We start from the raw sequence: 20,477 nt of genomic DNA on the forward strand, positions 1-20,477 counted from the left end.
GCGACCTGTGCTGAACAGCGGCTGTAACCGCTAATTGAAAAATCATCATATTTCCTAGGGGTTAGTGGCCAATGACCATTGGAGCCTGGAGCGGATGGCCCATCACCCATTGACAGCGTGTGGATGCACTTAAACTCCCATTATCCATAGTTATTGTATCTACGAGTATCTGTATTGTATCTACACTAGGTAAAACAGAAATACCCCCCAAGATCATTAAACATTAAACATACGACGCCCTGCCGGCCACTCACGCCTCGCCCTAAAGCCGGCCCTGGTTTCTTCACCTCTCTTTTTCGAACTCTCTAGAACTCAATTATCTAATGCGAATTTCAAATATTGTTTCCTCTATTCTCCCCTGCTCTTCCCCTTATTGTGCATCCTCCTTCCTTTTCTCAAACTTATGCCATGGTTGAGAGATCTGCCACTCATCTGGTCTCCTGGTTTCGACAGCTCAAAATTTGCATTCATGCGGCTGCCTTTTTATTTAATTTTGAGCAATTTTCCAGCCTTTCGTAGTCAGTTTTGGGGCAACGGGAAAGCATGAAAGTAGGAGAGCGGGTGCCGAGGTTCTGGATGTTCTGGAGGTTCTGGAGGTTTTCAGCGTGCAAAAGGTCATTTTGAAACTTTTTTTTACACGTGCGCGCTGGCTTGACAGGAAACTTTTCCCTGGACCTTGGGGTGGCAGAAAGTAAAGGAGGTGCAGAAGGTGGAAGAGTGGGAGCCGGAGAGGGTAGAAAGGCTGGCTCGTAACTGTAATTACTTTGGAGTCAAATAAAAAAACAAAAAAAATCATATAAAATCATAAAAAACACAAAAAGTTTCCGCCTGCCGCCTGTTATGGAAATTGTTTTGAGTTTTTTCTCGTTGCTCGTTTTTTTGCGTTTCTCTTTTTTTGTTTCAAAAGTTGGGGCATCTCTGGCCGTAGCGAAGCGCAGCTATTAACGGTTAATCTGGCGCCATGCTGCCACTTTGGTAAGGTGTGGGGGAAGGATAATCTACTGCTCCCAAAAGCGCTTGTCCTGCAGCAGAGAATGCAGCTTTCCCTTCCGTCGTCCCTCCCGTTTTGCCTTGTCAAGTGCCGCACTAAGTCCTGGGCTGTGGCCCCCACCCTGGGGCACTGTGGGGGCATTGCTTTAAGCACTCTGATGAAACTTTTCATTGTGTGGCGGGTGTGGCACTAACTTTTGGATTTCGACTCTTCAAGTGGTCTTAAAGTCTAGTCACTGAATTGAGGAGTCTGCTTTGAGCGTGTCACCTGGCCCTTCTTTCATCTCAATCTAAAGTCCAATTTCAGTTTCGATTGTCGTTTAAATCTAGCTCCAATAGCTTTTAATATCGATGGAAGTCTCTCTCTCTCTCTGACTTATTCCCCTCTTGTCCTGGGAAAAAGGGCCCATGAATTTCCCCCCAGACTGGCATTCAGTTTTAGATTGAAGTTTATTGCAATCTGCAGCACGATTGGCATTCCATTTGCTGGGTTCTTCAGTAATATCGATGGGGAGAATGGGAAAGACCAACAAGATGCTAATGCCAGGCCATGCCACCTTCTTCAGGGCATGTCCTTTGGGTGTCCCACAGCCTAGTTATAAACTATACATTCTTACGATTATGCGAGTGTGCAAGTGACAGACCAGACAGACACACAGAGATGGCAGTAGGGTACGGCAGGGGGCAACCTAAATTCATGGGAATTGCGTATACGCACAGGTCCTGGCCTGTGGGTAGGACCTGTGGCAGTGCCAGTGCTAGTAGCGGTGGCAAGGAACGGGGTGTCATGCACACAAACATTCCGTGTGCTGCTACATGGTTCCATGCGATAAATATATAAGCCAGCGCACACGCAGGTCGGGCTCTGGAAAGATTATCATTTATAAAAAGCACAAGGGATACACACACACAGACACTCACACACACCGAGAGCCAGCCATGGAGATAGAGAAAGAGAGAGAGATGGAAGAGAAAAAGCGGAAGAGGGGGTGGGTGATGGGTTGTGGGTTGGTAGAAGCCATAGGATGTGCACCCCCGTTAATGCTCTTCTTGTATTTTTTTACGCGTACGTGAGCACATTTGACCGCTCGCTGCCACGGCCACACACTTCCACATACACGTGGGCGTTGCATGGGCGAAAGCTTGCCTCACGCTGACCCTGCCTCTACACCCACCCCGTCTCTGTTTCTCTGTCTCTCTGCCTCTCTGCCTGTTGGCTCTTTGTCAACGACTATTTAGTGCGGAAAATGCGTAAATTATTTACGTATGGTACGCATACCATGCCCCATAAAACCATTTTGGGGGGTCCGGACTCAGGGAAAAAGAGCGAACGTCATCATATGCGGCATCATTATCATCATCATCATAGAGGACGGGGTGGAGGGTCACAGAGGGATTGGGGGTGTAGAGAGTAGATGCCAAGGTCGCCAGCAAGGTCGCACCTGAACCGGCGACAAACCAGCGACCAACCACTTAATTAAAGCATTTAAATTAAAGATTTATTAAATAATTTCCCAGCATCGTCACGGACTCCGAACATCGCCCCACAATTGAAATCCACTTGATTTCGTGTGCGTGTTCGAGTCCAAGTCCGTGCCCGTAGCCCCTTAAGCGTCTGTCAAAGCCCCTTTGCCCATAGATTCATTAAAGTCTGAGGGTGCGAGGGGCTACGTAACGAGGTCACGCAAAAGGGGGCTTTGGGGTAGCTATATTCTCCCTTTAAAAGTAAATGATGCCTCCCATTAAACCCCAATTCCGATCCACAGGTGAACGTCTCATACAGTATGCCAGCGAGAATCTGGTGACAGAGGTGCTCATCCATCCGCAGTACAATACGCTGATCCAGTGCATGCGCAATCTGCTCAGCAGCTTCACCCGCCATCGGCACATTATCCACGCCGGCTACACTTTCAGCGGCAATGGTTCCTGGATACTGCAGGTGGGTGTTTTTACTGGATGATTACTGGAGTGGTTTACCACACAGGCTAACGCTTTATGGTTACTATTACAGGATGGAACCTTCTCGGTGGCCGACTTTGCCGAGGCGTTTCAGGAGCACGACGTACAAAGGGTGATTCGCGCCTACGCGGACACCATCACCATGAACATCCATTGCGCGGATGCGGGCCTGTGGCACACGCTGCCGGAGAAATCATTCGCGCGTCAATGTAAAATCCGCATCAATCCCGTGGATGTGCTGGACACCAGCAGTGAGTGCATCAATGGGTTCTTGGGTGAGTTCCGCCTGTGATTTATGGGTTGGACCCTCCCCGATTCTGATTCCCCAATTCACCTCCCGCAGATTACCTAGCGCCCATGGTGATGCCCACGTCTCTGCGGGAGCTGCTCGAGACATCAGATGTGGTGGGAAACATTCGCTTTACGCATCCTACGCTCTATGTGTTCCCCGGCGGTCAGGGCGATGCGGCTCTCTTTGGGATCAACGGCTTTAATATGCTGGGTGAGTATTAAAGCCCTTCAAGATAATGCGCCCCCAAGCTGAGCTTTTTCTTGCCCTATCATTACAGTGGATGGCGGCTTCAATCGTAAGGCATGCTTTTGGGATTTTGCCCGCCACCTGGACCGACTGGACGCTGTGCTTATGACGCGCCTGAACAACAGCAATGTGCAGGGCCTTGGGGCAGTGGTCTCCCGGAAGCGGGACTCGCACGTCTACCCCCAGATCGGCCACTTCTTCGGTAATGTACCTGACCGCAAGGGACTGCCTAGTCCCGATGGTGACAAGGATCGCAATCCGTTGCTGATCGACCTGTTCGAGCGGGGCCATGGCATCGTGAGTGACCTGAAGTCGCTGGATCTGAAGCCGCAGAGCTGCTACCGCAACCAGGAGCCGATCAACCTGTATCACAAGGTGGGCCACGGCACACTGGACATGTATGTGATCAGTCCGGCCCGTGACTCCAAGGAGGTGAAGGAGTTCATGCAGAAGTGGAATGCCGGCGATCAGCGATTGTTCTCCGCCCGCGATTCCAAGGACTTCAACTTCCCGCTGCAAAATCTCGTCTCCATTTGCGCCCTGCTCGTGTGGCAGCCCGCCAACCCGGACGACACCATCACTCGCATCCTGTTCCCTGGCAGTACGCCTGACTTTAAGATCCAAGAAGGCCTCGAGAAGCTCAAGCATCTCGAGTTCATGAAGCACTCCACGTGCACGGCCAAGTCCATTGCTCCGGCCATACAGACTGTCGCCAGCACTCGCAAGAGCCTCAAGTCTGCCATCGAGGCTACGCCAGCGCCACCCAGCGCCAGCTATAAGCCTATTTCCAAGTTTGGACCAGTCGCCAGTGCCGCCGTTGCCGGCCAGCATCACCAGCCGCAGCACCAGCAGCAGGACAACAAGGCCAAGGAGGAGGCTGCAAAGGCAGCAGCTGCAGCTGCAGCGGCGGCTGCTTCTGCCACTGCTGCTGCCTCGATAGTCCGCACCAAGGCAGACTCCATGGACACGGATGTTGAGCCGGAGGTGGAACCAGGAGCAGACACTGGAGATGAGGCAGCGCCTGCAGACTCCGAGCCAGCCGATGCCGAGGCCGATGCGGAGCCTGCGGAGACTGGGGAGCAGGAGAAGCCCGAGCTGGACAACAAGGATGAGGAAAAGAAAGTGGAGACGCCAGCAGCAGCACCGTCCAAGGATGCCGTCGATGCCGTGGCCGTGGAGGGGGTAACGGCAAGTCCTGCAGATGCCACATCTACCAGCAAGCAAGCAACAGGAAAGGCAGCTAAGGGCAAACCGGACAAACCACGTGCCGAAGTAAAGCCCGTGGTGCGCTCCAGGATCGACACGAAGCCACCCAAGTCCATGGACCGGAAGCTGGTGAAGCGCGAGGAGAAGAAGAGTTCACCCACGGCCACGCCCGCGTACCGTTCGAACGCCTCGCGGGATGGCAAGTACAAGGCGATGGCCCGCCCGGCCACCAAGTCTAGCCCCAGTAGCACCCCGGCCAAGAGCGCCAAGGAGGCCAATAATCGCAAGGTGCTGGAGTCCAAACAGCAGGCAGCAGCGGCGGCCGCCGGACGTCAGACAACCATCAGTGCCACCACGCGGCGTGCCACCAGCAGCAGCACCACCACTGCCCCAGCCACCGCTACCACTGAGAGGAAGACGCAGCAGAGTCAAGCAGATTCCAAGGCGACGGCGCAAGCTTCGGCTCAACGGAAGCCAATCTCGAGGCGACCCCGTGGGGTGTCTCCCTCGAAGCGGGCACCGGCACCAGGCAGTCCTATCAAGCAGGCCAAGCCGAAAGCAGCGGACCTGAAAAAGGCGCGTCTTGACAAAGGTGGCACCACGGATTCGAGTCTCGTATCGACGCCATCGGCCGACGATGCGACAGCTGCCAAGAAGCTGCAAGAGCTGTCCGCCTCCCAGGAGCTCGATGCAGAGAAGCAGCGCGAGCTGGATGACCTTAAGGAGGAGCAGGAGGTGGTGCGCGAGATCGAGGCGGTTTTTAGCCGGGACGAGATGAAGCGCCAGCAGCTAATCAAGGCCGAGCTGCGGGAAATGGCCAAGCAGGACAGCACTACTGAGGCCGAAGAGGAGGAGGAGTACCTGATCATCGAGAAGGAAGAGGTGGAGCAGTACACTGAGGACTCGATCATCGAGCAAGAGAGCAGCATTACAAAGGAGGAGGAGATCCAGAAACATCAGCGCGACTCCCAAGAGTCCGAGAAGAAGCGCAAGAAGAGCGCGGAGGAGGAGATCGAGGCCGCCATTGCGAAGGTGGAAGCCGCCGAACGCAAGGCCCGGCTGGAAGGCAGTGGTGCCGCCGCAGTCGTATCAGGGAGACACGAGGATCTGACCACAGAGGGGGAGATCAAGGCCGAGCTGCAGGAGATTATCGCCTCGGCCAAGGACATTGTCAAGTCGCGTACCGAGGAGCAACTGGCGAAGCCCGAGGAGGAGCTATCCTCGCCGACACCCGAGGAAAAAATCAGCAAAAAGACTTCGGACACCAAGGACGAACCCTTGGAGGCGCCCGAAGCCCTGCCAATTAATCTGCAGGAAAGTCTTCCAGAGGAGAAGTTCTCCGCCACCATCGAGTCAGGTGCAACCACAGCCCCTACTCTACCCGAGGACGAGCGCATTCCGCTGGACCAGATAAAGGAGGACCTGGTCATCGAGGAGAAGTACGTTAAAGAGGAAACCAAAGAAGTGGAAGCAATCGTTGTGGCCAGAGTAATATTGCCCGATACAGCTCCAGGCACAGCTGCCTCGACCGCTGCAATCGCCGCCGCGGTGGCGCCCAAGGATGCGAAAAACATAGTCCAGGCTGCCGAGCTTCCCGAATCGGGAGATCGAGTTCTGCCCATGAAGATGACCTTTGAAGCGCAACAGAACCTAATGAGGGATGTAATCAAGACACCCGATGAGGTTGCCGACCTGCCCGTCCATGAGGAGGCCGATCTGGGCCTGTACGAGAAGGACAGCCAGGATATAGGCGCCAAAAGCATTTCGCACAAGGAGGAGTCCGCCAAGGAAGAAAAGGAAACCGACGACGAAAAAGAAACCAAGGAGTCTGAAGTCGAGGTTGAAGATTTACAGGAAGCTAACAAAGATGTAGGGGCTGCCCAAGAAGCAGTCAAGCCCACAACCCCAACAGCTGCCGTCGTGGAGAAACAAGCGGAGGAAATTACCCATAAGGAGGTGGAGGAGAAAGTGGATACAGTGGTGGTCACAGCCCAAGAGAGCCATGAGCACGAAACGAATTTAGAGGCAACGATCATCACTGAGAAAGAGGCTAAGAAGTCAGCGAGCACCCCAGAAGAAAAGGAAACCAGTGACATTACTTCCGAAGACGAGCTCCCTGCTCATATGACTGGACCTGCAACCGCACCATCGCCAAAGGCCAAGGACCGCGAGGACACTATCTCCATGGAGAGTCCTGCCACCATTGAGGAAGCGGTTGAAGTGGAAGTAAAGATCGAGAAGCAGCAAGAAAAACCACGCCTTTCCAAAAAAGAAGCGGGGGAAGCTGATGCTTCAAAACAGGAACAAGAACCATCTCGCAGGGAGAGCGTAACGGATATGAAATCTTCAATTACATCTAAGGAAGCCTCCCGGCCAGTTTCTGCGGCAGCAAGTATCAAAGACGAAGCCGAAAATCTCGCAAGCCATCGTGAATCGATCGCAGAAAGCTTAAAGGCAGGAAGCAAGGAAGCTTCTCGACCAGAATCTGTGGCAGACAGCGTCAAAGATGAAACTGAGAAGCCAGGAAGCCGTCGAGAATCGGTTGCGGAAAGCGTGAAAGCAGGAAGCGCAGGGGACGAGAAGTCTCCACCTGCCTCAAAGGAAGCTTCTCGACCAGAATCCGTGGCAGAGAGCGTCAAAGATGTAACTGAGAAGCTAGGAAGCCGCCGAGAGTCGGTTGCGGAAAGCGTAAAAGCAGGAAGCGCAGGGGACGAGAAATCTCCACTTGCCTCCAAGGAAGCTTCTCGACCAGAATCCGCAGCAGAGAGCGTCAAAAATGAAACTGAGAAGCCAGAAAGCCGGCGTGAGTCAGTTGCAGAGAGCGTGAAGGCAGCAAGTGTCAAGGACGAAAAATCTCCACTTGCTTCCAAGGAAGCTTCTCGACCAGAATCCGTTGCAGAGAGCGTCAAAGATGAAATCGAGAAACCAGAAAGCGGGCGTGAATCTGTTGAAGACGGTGTGAAGGCAGGCGATGCCAAGGACGAAAAGTCTCCAGTTGCCTCAAAGGAAGCTTCTCGACCAGAGTCGGTCGTGGAAGGCGTCAAAGATGAAACCGAGAAACCAGAAAGCCGGCGTGAGTCGGTTGCAGAGAGCGTGAAGGCAGAAAGCGCCAAGGACGAAAAATCTCCACTTGCTTCCAAGGAAGCTTCTCGACCAGAATCCGTTGCAGAGAGCGTCAAAGATGAAATCGAGAAACCAGAAAGCGGGCGTCAATCTGTTGAAGACGGTGTGAAGGCAGGAAGTGCCAAGGACGAAAAGTCTCCAGTTGCCTCAAAGGAAGCTTCTCGACCAGAATCCGTAGCAGAGAGTTTAAAAGATGAAACCGAGAAATCAGAAAGCCGGCGTGAATCGGTTGCAGAGAGCGTGAAGGCAGAAAGCGCCAAGGACGAAAAATCTCCACTTGCTTCCAAGGAAGCTTCTCGACCAGAATCCGTGGCAGAGAGCATCAAAGATGAAATCAAGAAGCCAGAAAGCCATCGTGAATCTGTTGCAGACAGTGTAAAGGCAGGCAGTGCCAAGGACGAAAAGTCTCCACTTGCCTCAAAGGAAGCTTCTCGACCAGAATCCGTAGCAGAGAGCGTCAAAGATGAAACTGAGAAGCCAGAAAGCAGGCGTGAGTCGGTTGCAGAGAGCGTGAAGGCAGCAAGCGCCAGGGACGAAAAATCTCCACTTGCCTCCAAGGAAGCTTCTCGACCAGAATCCGTTGCAGAGAGCGTAAAAGATGAAATCGAGAAACCAGAAAGCCGTCGTGAATCTGTTGCAGACAGTGTAAAGGCAGGAAGTGAAAAGGACGAAAAGTCTCCACTTGCCTCAAAGGAAGCTTCTCGTCCACAGTCGGTCGTGGAAAGCGTCAAAGATGAAACTGAGAAGCCAGAAAGCCGGCGTGAGTCGGTTGCAGAAAGCGTGAAGGCAGGAAGTGCCAAGGACGAGAAGTCTCCACTTGCCTCAAAGGAAGCTTCTCGACCAGAATCCGTAGCAGAGAGTTTAAAAGATGAAACCGAAAAAGCAGAAAGCCGTCGTGAATCTGTTGCAGACAGTGTAAAGGCAGGAAGTGCGAAGGACGAGAAGTCTCCACTTGCCTCAAAGGAAGCTTCTCGACCAGAATCCGTAGCAGAGAGCGTAAAAGATGAAACCGAAAAAGCAGAAAGCCGTCGTGATTCTGTTGCAGACAGTGTAAAGGCAGAAAGTGCCAAGGACGAAAAATCTCCACTTGCCTCGAAGGAAGCATCTCGACCAGAATCCGTGGCAGAGAGCGTCAAAGATGAAATCGAGAAACCAGAAAGCCGTCGTGAATCTGTTGCAGACAGTGTAAAGGCAGGAAGTGCCAAGGACGAGAAGTCTCCACTTGCCTCAAAGGAAGCTTCTCGACCAGAATCGGTCGTGGAAAGCGTCAAAGATGAAGCCGAGAAGCCAGAAAGCCGGCGTGAGTCGGTTGCAGAGAGCGTGAAGGCAGGAAGTGCCAAGGACGAGAAGTCTCCACTTGCCTCAAAGGAAGCTTCTCGACCAGAATCCGTGGCAGAGAGCGTCAAAGATGAAATCGAGAAACCAGAAAGCCGTCGTGTATCTGTTGCAGACAGTGTAAAGGCAGAAAGTGCCAAGGACGAAAAATCTCCACTTGCTTCCAAGGAAGCTTCTCGACCAGAATCCGTTGCAGAGAGCGTCAAAGATGAAATCGAGAAACCAGAAAGCGGGCGTCAATCTGTTGAAGACGGTGTGAAGGCAGGCAGTGCCAAGGACGAAAAGTCTCCAGTTGCCTCAAAGGAAGCTTCTCGACCAGAGTCGGTCGTGGAAAGCGTCAAAGATGAAACCGAGAAACCAGAAAGCCGGCGTGAGTCGGTTGCAGAGAGCGTGAAGGCAGAAAGCGCCAAGGACGAAAAATCTCCACTTGCTTCCAAGGAAGCTTCTCGACCAGAATCCGCGGCAGAGAGCATCAAAGATGAAATCAAGAAGCCAGAAAGCCATCGTGAATCTGTTGCAGACAGTGTAAAGGCAGGCAGGGCCAAGGACGAAAAGTCTCCACTTGCCTCAAAGGAAGCTTCTCGACCAGAATCCGTAGCAGAGAGTTTAAAAGATGAAACCGAAAAAGCAGAAAGCCGTCGTGAATCTGTTGCAGACAGTGTAAAGGCAGGCAGTGCCAAGGACGAGAAGTCTCCACTTGCCTCAAAGGAAGCTTCTCGACCAGAATCGGTCGTGGAAAGCGTCAAAGATGAAGCCGAGAAGCCAGAAAGCAGGCGTGAGTCGGTTGCAGAGAGCGTGAAGGCAGCAAGCGCCAAGGACGAAAAATCTCCACTTGCCTCCAAGGAAGCTTCTCGACCAGAATCCGTTGCAGAGAGCGTAAAAGATGAAATCGAGAAACCAGAAAGCCGTCGTGAATCTGTTGCAGACAGTGTAAAGCCAGGAAGTGAAAAGGACGAAAAGTCTCCACTTGCCTCAAAGGAAGCTTCTCGTCCACAGTCGGTCGTGGAAAGCGTCAAAGATGAAACTGAGAAGCTAGAAAGCCGGCGTGAGTCGGTTGCAGAAAGCGTGAAGGCAGGAAGTGCCAAGGACGAGAAGTCTCCACTTGCCTCAAAGGAAGCTTCTCGACCAGAATCCGTAGCAGAGAGTGTAAAAGATGAAACCGAAAAAGCAGAAAGCCGTCGTGAATCTGTTGCAGACAGTGTAAAGGCAGGAAGTGCGAGGGACGAGAAGTCTCCACTTGCCTCAAAGGAAGCTTCTCGACCAGAATCCGTGGCAGACAGCGTCAAAGATGAAACCGAGAAACCAGAAATCCGTCGTGAATCTAACGCTGAGAGCGCAAAAGTAGGAAGTGCCAAGGACGAAGTGGCTCCACTTGCCTCCAAGGAAGCTTCTCGACCAGAGTCTGTGGCAGAGAGCGTCAAAGATGAAACCGAGAAACCAGTAAGCCGTCGTGAATCTGTTGCAGACAGTGTAAAGGCAGGAAGTGCCAAGGACGAAAAATCTCCACTTGCCTCAAAGGAAGCTTCTCGACCAGAATCCGTGGCAGAGAGCGTCAAAGATGAAACCGAGAAACCAGAAATCCGTCGTGAATCTAACGCCGAGAGCACAAAAGTAGGAAGTGCCAAGGACGAAGTGGATCCACTTGCCTCAAAAGAACCTTCTCGACCAGAATCCGTAGCAGAGAGCGTCAAAGATGAAGCAAAGAAAACAGAAAGCCGTCGTGAATCTGTCGCAGAGAGCTTAAAGGCAGCAAGCGCCAAGGACGAGAAGTCTCCACTTTCCTCAAAGGAAGCTTCTCGGCCAGAATCGGTACAGGACAAAGCTGACAAGCCAGAGAGTCGTCGTGAATCAGTTGCAGAGACCGTGAAACTAGGAAGCACCAAAGACGAGAAGTCTCCAAATGCATCAAAGGAAGCTTCTCGACCAGAATCTGTGGCAGAGAGCGTCAAAGATGAAACCGAGAAACCAGTAAGCCGTCGTGAATCTGTTGCAGACAGTGTAAAGGCAGGAAGTGCCAAGGACGAAAAATCTCCACTTGCCTCAAAGGAAGCTTCTCGACCAGTATCCGTGGCAGAGAGCGTCATAGATGAAGCGGAGAAACTCGAAAGCCGTCGTGAATCTATCGCCGAAAGCGTAAAAGCAGGAAGCGCCAAGGACGAGAAGTCTCCACTTGCCTCAAAGGAAACTTCTCGACCAGAATCCGTAGCAGAGAGCGTCATAGATGAAGCAAAGAAAACAGAAAGCCGTCGTGAATCTGTCGCAGAGAGCTTAAAGGCAGCAAGCGCCAAGGACGAGAAGTCTCCACTTTCCTCAAAGGAAGCTTCTCGGCCAGAATCGGTCCAGGACAAAGCTGACAAGCCAGAGAGCCGTCGTGAATCAGTTGCAGAGAGCGTGAAACTAGGAAGCACCAAGGACGAGAAGTCTCCAAATGCCTCACAGGAAGCTTCTCGACCAGAATCCGCAGCAGAGAGCCCCAAAGGCGAAACTGAGAAGCCAGAAAGCCGGCGTGAGTCGGTTGCAGAAAGCGTGAAGGCACGAAGTGCCAAGGACGAGAAGTCTCCACTTGCCTCAAAGGAAGCTTCTCGACCAGAATCCGTAGCAGAGAGTTTAAAAGATGAAACCGAAAAAGCAGAAAGCCGTCGTGAATCTGTTGCAGACAGTGTAAAGGCAGGAAGTGCGAAGGACGAGAAATCTCCACTTGCCGCGAAGGAAGCATCTCGACCAGAATCCGTGGCAGAGAGCGTCAAAGATGAAATCGAGAAACCAGAAAGCCGTCGTGAATCTGTTGCAGACAGTGTGAAAACAGGAAGCGCCAAGGACGAGAAGTCTCCACTTGCCTCAAAGGACGCTTCTCGACCAGAATCCGTAGCAGAGAGCGTCAAAGATGAAGCAAAGAAAACAGAAAGCCGTCGTGAATCTGTCGCAGAGAGCTTAAAGGCAGCAAGCGCCAAGGACGAGAAGTCTCCACTTTCCTCAAAGGAAGCTTCTCGACCAGAATCGGTCCAGGACAAAGCTGACAAGCCAGAGAGCCGTCGCGAATCTGTTGCAGAGAGCGTAAAACTAGGAAGCACCAAGGACGAGAAGTCCCCACTTGCCTCAATAGAAGCTTCTCGACCAGAATCCGTAGCAGAGAGCGTCAAAGATGTAACTGAGAAGCCGGAAAGCCGTCGTGAGTCGGCTGCAGACAGTGTTAAAGCAGGAAGTGTCAAGGACGAAAAGTCTCCACTTGCCTCCAAGGAAGCCTCTCGACCAGAATCCGTAGCAGAAAGCGTCAAAGATGAATCCGAAAAAACAGAAAGCCGTCGTGAATCTATCGCAGAGAGCTTAAAGGCAGCAATCGTCAAGGACGAGAAGTCTCCACTTGCCTCAAAGGAATCTTCTCAACCAGAATCTGTTGTGGAGAGCGCTAAAGCTGAAGCTGCAGAGCCAGAAAGCCGTCGTGAGTCGGTTGCAGAGGGCGTGAAGGCAGAAAGTTCCAAGGACGCAAAGTCTCCGCTTGCCTCCAAGGAAGCTTCTCGACCAGAATCCGTAGCAGAGAGCGTCAAAGATGAGCCCGACAAAACCGAAAGCCGACGTGAATCTATCGCCGAAAGCGTAAAAGCAGGAAGCGCCAAGGACGAGAAGTCTCAACTTGCCTCAAAGGAAGCTTCTCGACCAGAATCGGTTGTGGAAAGCGTCAAAGCTGAAAGTGAGCAGCCAGAAAGCCGGCGTGAGTCGGTTGCAGACAGTGTGAAAACAGGAAGTGCCAAGGACGAAAAGTCTCCACTGGCCTCAACGGAAGCTTCTCGACCAGTATCCGTGGCAGAGAGCGTCAAAGATGAGCCCGACAAAACCGAAAGCCGACGTGAATCTATCGCCGAAAGCGTAAAAGCAGGAAGCGCCAAGGACGAGAAGTCTCAACTTGCCTCAAAGGAAGCTTCTCGACCAGAATCGGTTGTGGAAAGCGTCAAGGATGAAACTGAGAAGCCAGAAAGCCGTCGTGAATCTATCGCAGAGAGCGTAAAGGAAGGAAGCGGCAAGGACGAGAAGTCTCCACTTGCCTCAAAGGAAGCTTCTCGACCAGAATCGGTTGTGGAAAGCGTCAAAGCTGAAAGTGAGCAGCCAGAAAGCCGGCGTGAGTCGGTTGCAGACAGTGTGAAAACAAGAAGTGCCAAGGATGAAAAGTCTCCACTTGCCCCAACGGAAGCTTCTCGACCGGTATCCGTGGCAGAGAGTGTCAAAGATGAAGCCGAAAAAACCGAAAGCCGACGTGAATCTGTCGCCGAAAGCGTAAAAGCAGGAAGCGCCAAAGACGAGAAGTCTCCACTTGCCTCAAAGGAAGCTTCTCGACCAGAATCGGTTGTGGAAAGCGTCAAGGATGAAACTGAGAAGCCAGAAAGCCGTCGTGAATCTATCGCAGAGAGCGTAAAGGAAGGAAGCGGCAAGGACGAGAAGTCTCCACTTGCCTCAAAGGAAGCTTCTCGACCAGAATCGGTTGTGGAAAGCGTCAAGGATGAAACTGAGAAGCCAGAAAGCCGTCGTGAATCTATCGCAGAGAGCGTAAAGGAAGGAAGCGGCAAGGACGAGAAGTCTCCACTGGCCTCAAAGGAAGCTTCTCGACCAGAATCGGTTTTGGAAAGCGTCAAGGACGAAGCTGACAAGCCAGAAAGCCGTCGAGAATCTGTTGCAGAGAGCGTAAAAGAAGGAAGCGGCAAGGACGAGAAGTCTCCACTTGCCTCAAAGGATCCTTCTCGACCAGAATCGGTTGTGGAAAGCGTCAAAGCTGAAAGTGAGCTGCCAGAAAGCCGGCGTGAGTCGGTTGCAGACAGTGTGAAAACAGGAAGTGCCAAGGACGAAAAGTCTCCACTTGCCCCAACGGAAGCTTCTCGACCAGTATCCGTGGCAGAGAGCGTCAAAGATGAAGCCGAAAAAACCGAAAGCCGACGTGAATCTGTCGCCGAAAGCGTAAAAGCAGGAAGCGCCAAGGACGAGAAGTCTCCACTTGCCTCGAAGGAAGCTTCTCGACCAGAATCGGTTGTGGAAAGCGTCAAGGATGAAACTGAGAAGCCAGACAGCCGTCGCGAATCTGTTGCAGAGAGCTTAAAGGAAGGAAGCGGCAAGGACGAGAAGTCTCCACTTGCCTCAAAGGAAGCTTCTCGACCAGAATCGGTTGTGGAAAGCGTCAAGGACGAAGCTGACAAGCCAGAAGGCCGTCGTGAATCTGTTGTAGAGAGCGTAAAAGTAGGAAGCGCCAAGGACGAGAAGTCCCCACTTGCCTCAAAGGAAGCTTCTCGACCAGAATCCGTAACAGAGAGCGTCAAAGATGAAACCGAGAAACCAGTAAGCCGTCGTGAATCTATCGCAGAGAGCGTAAAAGAAGGAAGCGCCAAGGACGAGAAGTCTCCACTTGCCTCAAAGGAAGCTTCTCGACCAGAATCGGTTGTGGAAAGTGTCAAAGCTGACGCTGAAGTGGTAGAAACTGTAGTGGACGAGTTGAAGGAGGCATCTAGACAGCAATCAGCAGTTGAGATGTCTGCAGGTTCTTCAAAGGAATCTTCACCAAGGCCTGGATCTGTTGCAGAAAGTATTCCTGATGATCACGAAAAGGCCAAAAAGTCATCCGTATCGCCTAGGGAAACGGTCTCTTCGCCAATTGAAGAAGCGCAAAAAGAGTTTCCAGAAATCGATCTCATAAAAAAAGCTCACCTAACGCTAAGCCTGCAAGGGGAGGCGGCTGGCAAGCTTCCTACAGAATCTAGCCCCGTGGACGTTGCCCAGGGCGACTTTTCACATGTTGTTCCACCCACTTCAACGGGACCAGACGCGCTCACTCAACCGGCAGAACACTCAACAGTTTCCATGGCAGAAACTGTCTCGTCTCCTGTTGATGAAGCGCCGAGATCTCCTTCTATCGTTAAGCATGTGTCGCCGCGACCAGATTCTCCTGCAGAAAGTGTCATAGGAGGGAGTGTTAAGGAAGATAAGTCTCCCATCCAATCTAAGGAGCCCTCGCGTCCACCATCTGCCTCCGGAAGTCTGAAAGAAGACTCTACGAAACCAGAAAGCTTGATAGCGGACAAGTCAAAGGAACCGTCTCCAGTTCCTTCAAAGGAAACATCCCGACCGGATTCGGTTGCTGGAACTGCATCATCTCCAATTGAGGAGGCACCAAAGGATCTCGCACAATTCGAACAAGCTAAAAAAACAGTGCTGCCCTTGATCATTGATTTGCAGGGAAATGTCCAAACGGCATCTAGTCCTGTCGACATTGCTCATGGAGACTTTCCTCCCGCAGCAACTAGCTCCCCAACACAACAGTCTGCCCCTCCGAAGCCCGCTGAGCTTGCTCAAGTTGGTATAGAGAAGACTGTATCGAGTCCTGTTGATGAAGCCCCCAGTTCCCCTTTTTGTAAGGACTTGGAGCGGCCAGAATCTCCTGCAGAAGACGGTAGTGATGGGGTCAAGTCAGGGGAACTATCACGTCGCGAATCAACCGCAGAAACTAGTAAGCCTGAAAGTGCGAAGTTAACCTCATCTAAGGAGTCTCGACCAGAATCCGTTGTAGAGAGCGTCAAAGACGATGCTGAGAATCGCGAGAGCGTACCTGATGACAAATCAAAGGAGGCATCGCGTCGTGAATCCCAGGCTGAGAGTAAAAAGAGTAGCGCATCTCCTACCGCTGTCTCTAAGGAAACATCGCGACCGGACTCAGCCGTCGATGGTGCCACGATTTCTAGCCCCAAGCCTGAAAGTACAACAGACGACAAGTCACTAGAGGCTTCCCGGCGCGAATCGGTAGCCGAAATCGTTAAGCCGGAAAGTACAAAAAACGACGACAAGTCGTCTGCTCTATCAAAGGAGGTATCGCGACCCGCATTGGCTACCGAAAGCGTTAAGGATGAGAAGTCGTCTGCCGTTGCCTCAAGGGACGCGTCACGGCCAGAGTCGGCTTTAGAAACAGCTTCGTCCCCGATCGAAGAGGGCCCAAAATCCATCGCTGACTTGGGTCTTGAGTTGAGCCAAAGCACAACCGAAGTGAAAGGAAAGCTACCGACCCTGTCTAGTCCTGTCGATGTAGCCGATGGAGACTTCTCGAAGGCCCAGCTGGATACTTCCAGTGGATCTAATGCAATGTCCAAGCCCGCTGAGCTCTCCCAGGCCGCTGCTACAGCGCACACGGCCTCAAGCCCTGTGGATGAGGCTTCCCCACTACTGGAAGCCCTCGAAGAAACCATTGAAACAGTAGAAAAGCATATCACTCAAGCAGAAAGTTACCCAGGAAGCGCTGGGCTGATTGATTTGTTGGATCTCAAGGACACCAAGGTGGAAGTGGATGAGAAACTAGTGGAGCAGACGTTGGAACAGAACAGCGCGACCAGCGTGAAGACTATTGAGAGTACAGTTGTGGAGACTGTTGACAACGTTAGCAAGGAGAGCAGCCCTCAGCTGACAGAGCTACAGTCTGTGGTGGACACCAAAGTGAGTGCTGTGACCTCTTTGATCAACGCTGCTGTCGGGACTGCTGGGGCAATGCTCACAGAGGTCTCAGAGAAAGTCACGGAGGTCTCAAAAAAAGTCACTGACGTCTCAGAGAAGGCGATAACCGAGCTGGTCGCCAAAACTACCACAGAAGGTGTCGTCGAAGTTGAGGACGCTTCTGCCAAGGGCAGCCTAGACCTCAGTGGCTTCTCTGAGCTACGAGAGACGCACATCACCACCGTCGGATCGCCCGAGTTCACAGTGACCATCTGTGAGCGCGATGAGCCCGTCCTTCACGACATCAAGGAAGAGGATGAGGAGCACAGGTTCTCACCACCAACCGAAAAGACTGCGATGCTGCCACCACAGCCCGTGCGTCCGCTGTCGCCGCGCGAGGAGGAGGTCTTCAAGATCGTGGCTGACGTGGCAAAGGTGTTGAAGTCCGACAAGGACATTACTGACATCATACCCGACTTTGATGAGAAGGAGCTGGAGGAGAAGTTAAAGTCTGCTGATCCCGATGAGGAGGAGTCCGACAAAAGCCCTAAGACAGCCTCCACACCCACTAAAGAGTCCCTGGAGATCAATGTGATAAAGGTGGACATAGAATCCGAAAAGTCCTCACCCGACCAGAAGTCCGGTCCCATCTCCATTGAAGAAAAGGACAAAATCGAGCAGTCCGAAAAGGCCCAGCTGCGGGAGGGAGCAGATAGAGCAGCCAGTAAGGACCAGAGCCGTCCAGAATCTGCAGCCAGCCAAAAGGGAGCCACGGACTCAATTCCTTCACGCCCCGAGTCCGTTGCAAGTCACAAGAGCCATGCGAAGGAGGAAGAGGTGCAGCACCAGCAGGATCAGGATAAGTCTCAGGTCGCATCGAAGGAGACGTCGCGTCCTGCTTCACAGCTCAGCAGCATAGCCGAACCAGTGGATGAGAAGTCTCCAACTCCGGCTAGGCGTGAGAGCCACCAGAGAGACAAGGAAGAAACCAAAGAGGCATCGCATCCCGAATCCGTGGCAAGTCACATCAGCGACAAGGAAGTCAAGGAGACCGAATCCTCGCGTCCCCCCTCTAGCAGTAGCCACATAAGCGCCAAAGACGAGGAGACGTCGATTATCTCAACAACAATCGAGACCAAGGAGGAAAAGAAGGAGGAGAAGTCCAGCGAATCGGTGTCCGTGTCCAAGTCCAGCCAGAGGCTTCTAAAGGAGGAGTCTGCCACACTCCAGTCGAGCGAGTCCCTCAGCAGCAGCTTGAAGGTAGAAGATGGCTCCCGATGCGAGTCTCTCTCCAGCCTGGTCACAGAGAAGGCGGACACCAGCACCAGTATCAAGGAGGACAATGAGAGCGAGAGCCTTATCAAACTGGTGGAGAAGACAAGCTCCACAGCCTCTTCGATGCTGGAGGAGCTGCTCATCCAGTCCGAAGAGTGTTCCTCAGAGTCCATTGTTAGCGAGATCCAGACAACCAGCGCCCAGAAGACCCAGTCCAAGGCAACGAAGGAGGAGACCCACGAAAGCAGCGCAATCAGCAGCAGCTGCACCAGAGATGAAAGTCTCAAGGAGACCGTGGCCGAGTTTCTGGCCACGGAGAAGATCGTCTCGGCCAAGGAAACATTCAGTGCCGAGGCTTCCAAGACGGCGGAGGAGTGCCTGAGGAAGGCCACCACCAGCAGCACTACCTCCTCCCAGAGGACACTTTTCGTCGGCACGGATGAATCGAGGCGCGAGTCAGTGCTAAGCCACACAAGCGATGGTCGCCAGACCCACAGCGATCCAGAGGAAGAGGACATTGACGGCGACGAAGAGGAGGAGCGGACCAGCGTGAAAGAGGGACGCTCCAAGTCCATTGCCACCATCATGATGACTAGCATCTACAAGCCCTTCGGGGATGTCGAGTCGATTGACACACTCGAGGAGCAGGAGGAGGACCACCACGAGCAACAGCACTCTAGCAAATCTCAGGATTTGACAACCACTAGCAAGACAACTACTCTACTGAAATCCAGCGACCAGCAGAGCAGTAGCACAACCAGCACCCAGCAATCTAGCACCTTCTCGAAGACTGCCTCCAAGGTAGAGTCCATCACTTTGACGCAGATCGACCAGGCAGAGGGGCAGAGTGACCCCGTTGACCGCAAGACGCCGCCGACGGCACCCGTTAGTCCCAGCGTAAAGCCGACGGGCTCTTCAGGAGGAGCTGTTGTGGGCAGCAGCATCGCTTCAACCTCGGGCCCCCTATCTCCCAAGGATATCAGCGGCAAATCGAGTCCCGGCGGCCTCACCTCTGAGAGTCAGTCCATACCCACACCGTTGGGACGGGAGTCTCACACTGAGACGCCCGAGTCGTCCCCGAAGCCAACGTCGCCGTTCCCGCGCGTCAGCAAGGACGATCTAAAGCAGATGTCCCTGGAGGCAGACCAGGGAGATGTCGAAGCCGATCTACCCGATCTGCACGAGCTGCGTGGCATCGAGTGCACCACGGCGCTGAGCGGCAGCACGGAAAAGATCATTACTACGACAATCACCACGGTCACCAAGGTGATCTCCTCTGACGGCAAGGAGATAGTCACCGAGCAGAAGACGGTGACGACTACGGACAGCTCAGAGCCGGACAGCGAGAAGGTGGTCGTAACCACCACCCGCACCACCAGTGAGAGCGAGAAGAGCGACCGCGACCAGATCCTGCCCAAGGAGGTGGCCCTGCTCCGGGGCGCCAGCTACCGTCCCAGCACTCCAGGTAGCGAGGACGATGATGAACTGCCCGGTTCGCCCAGAAGTGCCACAAGCTATGAACTGCAGCACTCGAGCTCTGGCGTGAGCAAGCGGTCCGACATGGATGCCGACGACAGCCAGGATGACATTCCGCCGCAATACGGCAGCGAGGAGCATTCGACGGCCCGCTCGATTCTTCTGCCGCGTACGGCCGATCCCATGGCCACCTCGTTCTATGGTGCGCTGCCAGACACCTTCGATGTGAAGCCCAACAGCACCGAGCCGATACCCATCCAGGGAGCAGCCGCTGGGGCGCCAGGCGATAGCCAATCGTCGGACAGTGTGGAGAGCAGCAGCCAGACCTGGGCAGGACACAAATTCCTCGACCAGGCGGACAAAGACTTCCAGAAGGCGCTCGAGGAGCATGTGCAGGCGCGCGGCGCCGAGGTAATGTCTTCCGTCACCGCCAAGTACTCCTACTCTCCGTCAAAGGCCGACGAGGTCGAACAGATTGTCACTAGCACCGCAGAACGCCAGCGGTTCCCACTCAGCGATGTCCAGCGATTGCGTATCGCCGAGAGCAGCTTCAGTTCAGTGGGAGACAGTCAGACTAAAACCACAGCCACAACCACAGAAAAATCATCACACGAAAAGAAGGAGGGAGATGGAGAAGCCGTAACCACATCTACAAACACAACCACGACCACAATGAACAGCAGCAGCACCAGTGGCGGCTCTGGAACCCTGCCCAAGGATCCCAAGGATCGCCTGGAAGAGTGGGGCAAGCCACTGGGACTACCCTCACCCGCACCACTGCCCGTCGAGGGCGGCTCCGATATCCGCACCACACCTAAAAAGGAGCGTCGTCTGGTCGCCACCAAGACGCGCCTTAACAACGAGAAGAACCTCCGCAAGCGCAGCGAATCGCCGAACAAGGTCAGCAAGAAGCCGGCCCCAGTTTACGTGGATCTAACCTATGTCCCCCACAACGGCAACTCATACTACGCCCACGTGGAATTCTTTAAGCGCGTCCGTGCACGCTACTATGTCTTCTCGGGCACTGAGCCCAGCCGTCAGGTTTACGACGCCCTTTTGGAGGCAAAACAGACCTGGGAAGACAAAGAGCTGGGTAAGTGATGGATGGAAGTGATATTTG

The 20,477-nt window shown here is 53.3% G+C and overlaps 1 protein-coding gene across 5 annotated transcripts in view; it reads left to right on the forward strand.

The window, feature by feature from the left end:
- The window catches only part of futsch, a 55,263-nt gene that overhangs the window by 30,907 nt on the left and 3,879 nt on the right, over positions 1–20,477 (forward strand). For 4 of the 5 annotated variants that reach the window (XM_033384851.1, XM_033384852.1, XM_033384853.1 and 1 more), the window contains exons 4-7: positions 2,757–2,929; positions 3,002–3,224; positions 3,293–3,451; positions 3,519–20,450. In XM_033384851.1, coding sequence (XP_033240742.1) covers positions 2,757–2,929; positions 3,002–3,224; positions 3,293–3,451; positions 3,519–20,450 — 17,487 coding nt within the window. The remainder of the gene's footprint in view (positions 1–2,756; positions 2,930–3,001; positions 3,225–3,292; positions 3,452–3,518; positions 20,451–20,477) is intronic. The other variant, XM_033384854.1, reaches the window with a different exon arrangement.

The sequence above is a fragment of the Drosophila pseudoobscura genome, chromosome X, assembly GCF_009870125.1.
Source record: "Drosophila pseudoobscura strain MV-25-SWS-2005 chromosome X, UCI_Dpse_MV25, whole genome shotgun sequence".
NCBI lineage: Eukaryota > Metazoa > Arthropoda > Insecta > Diptera > Drosophilidae > Drosophila > Drosophila pseudoobscura.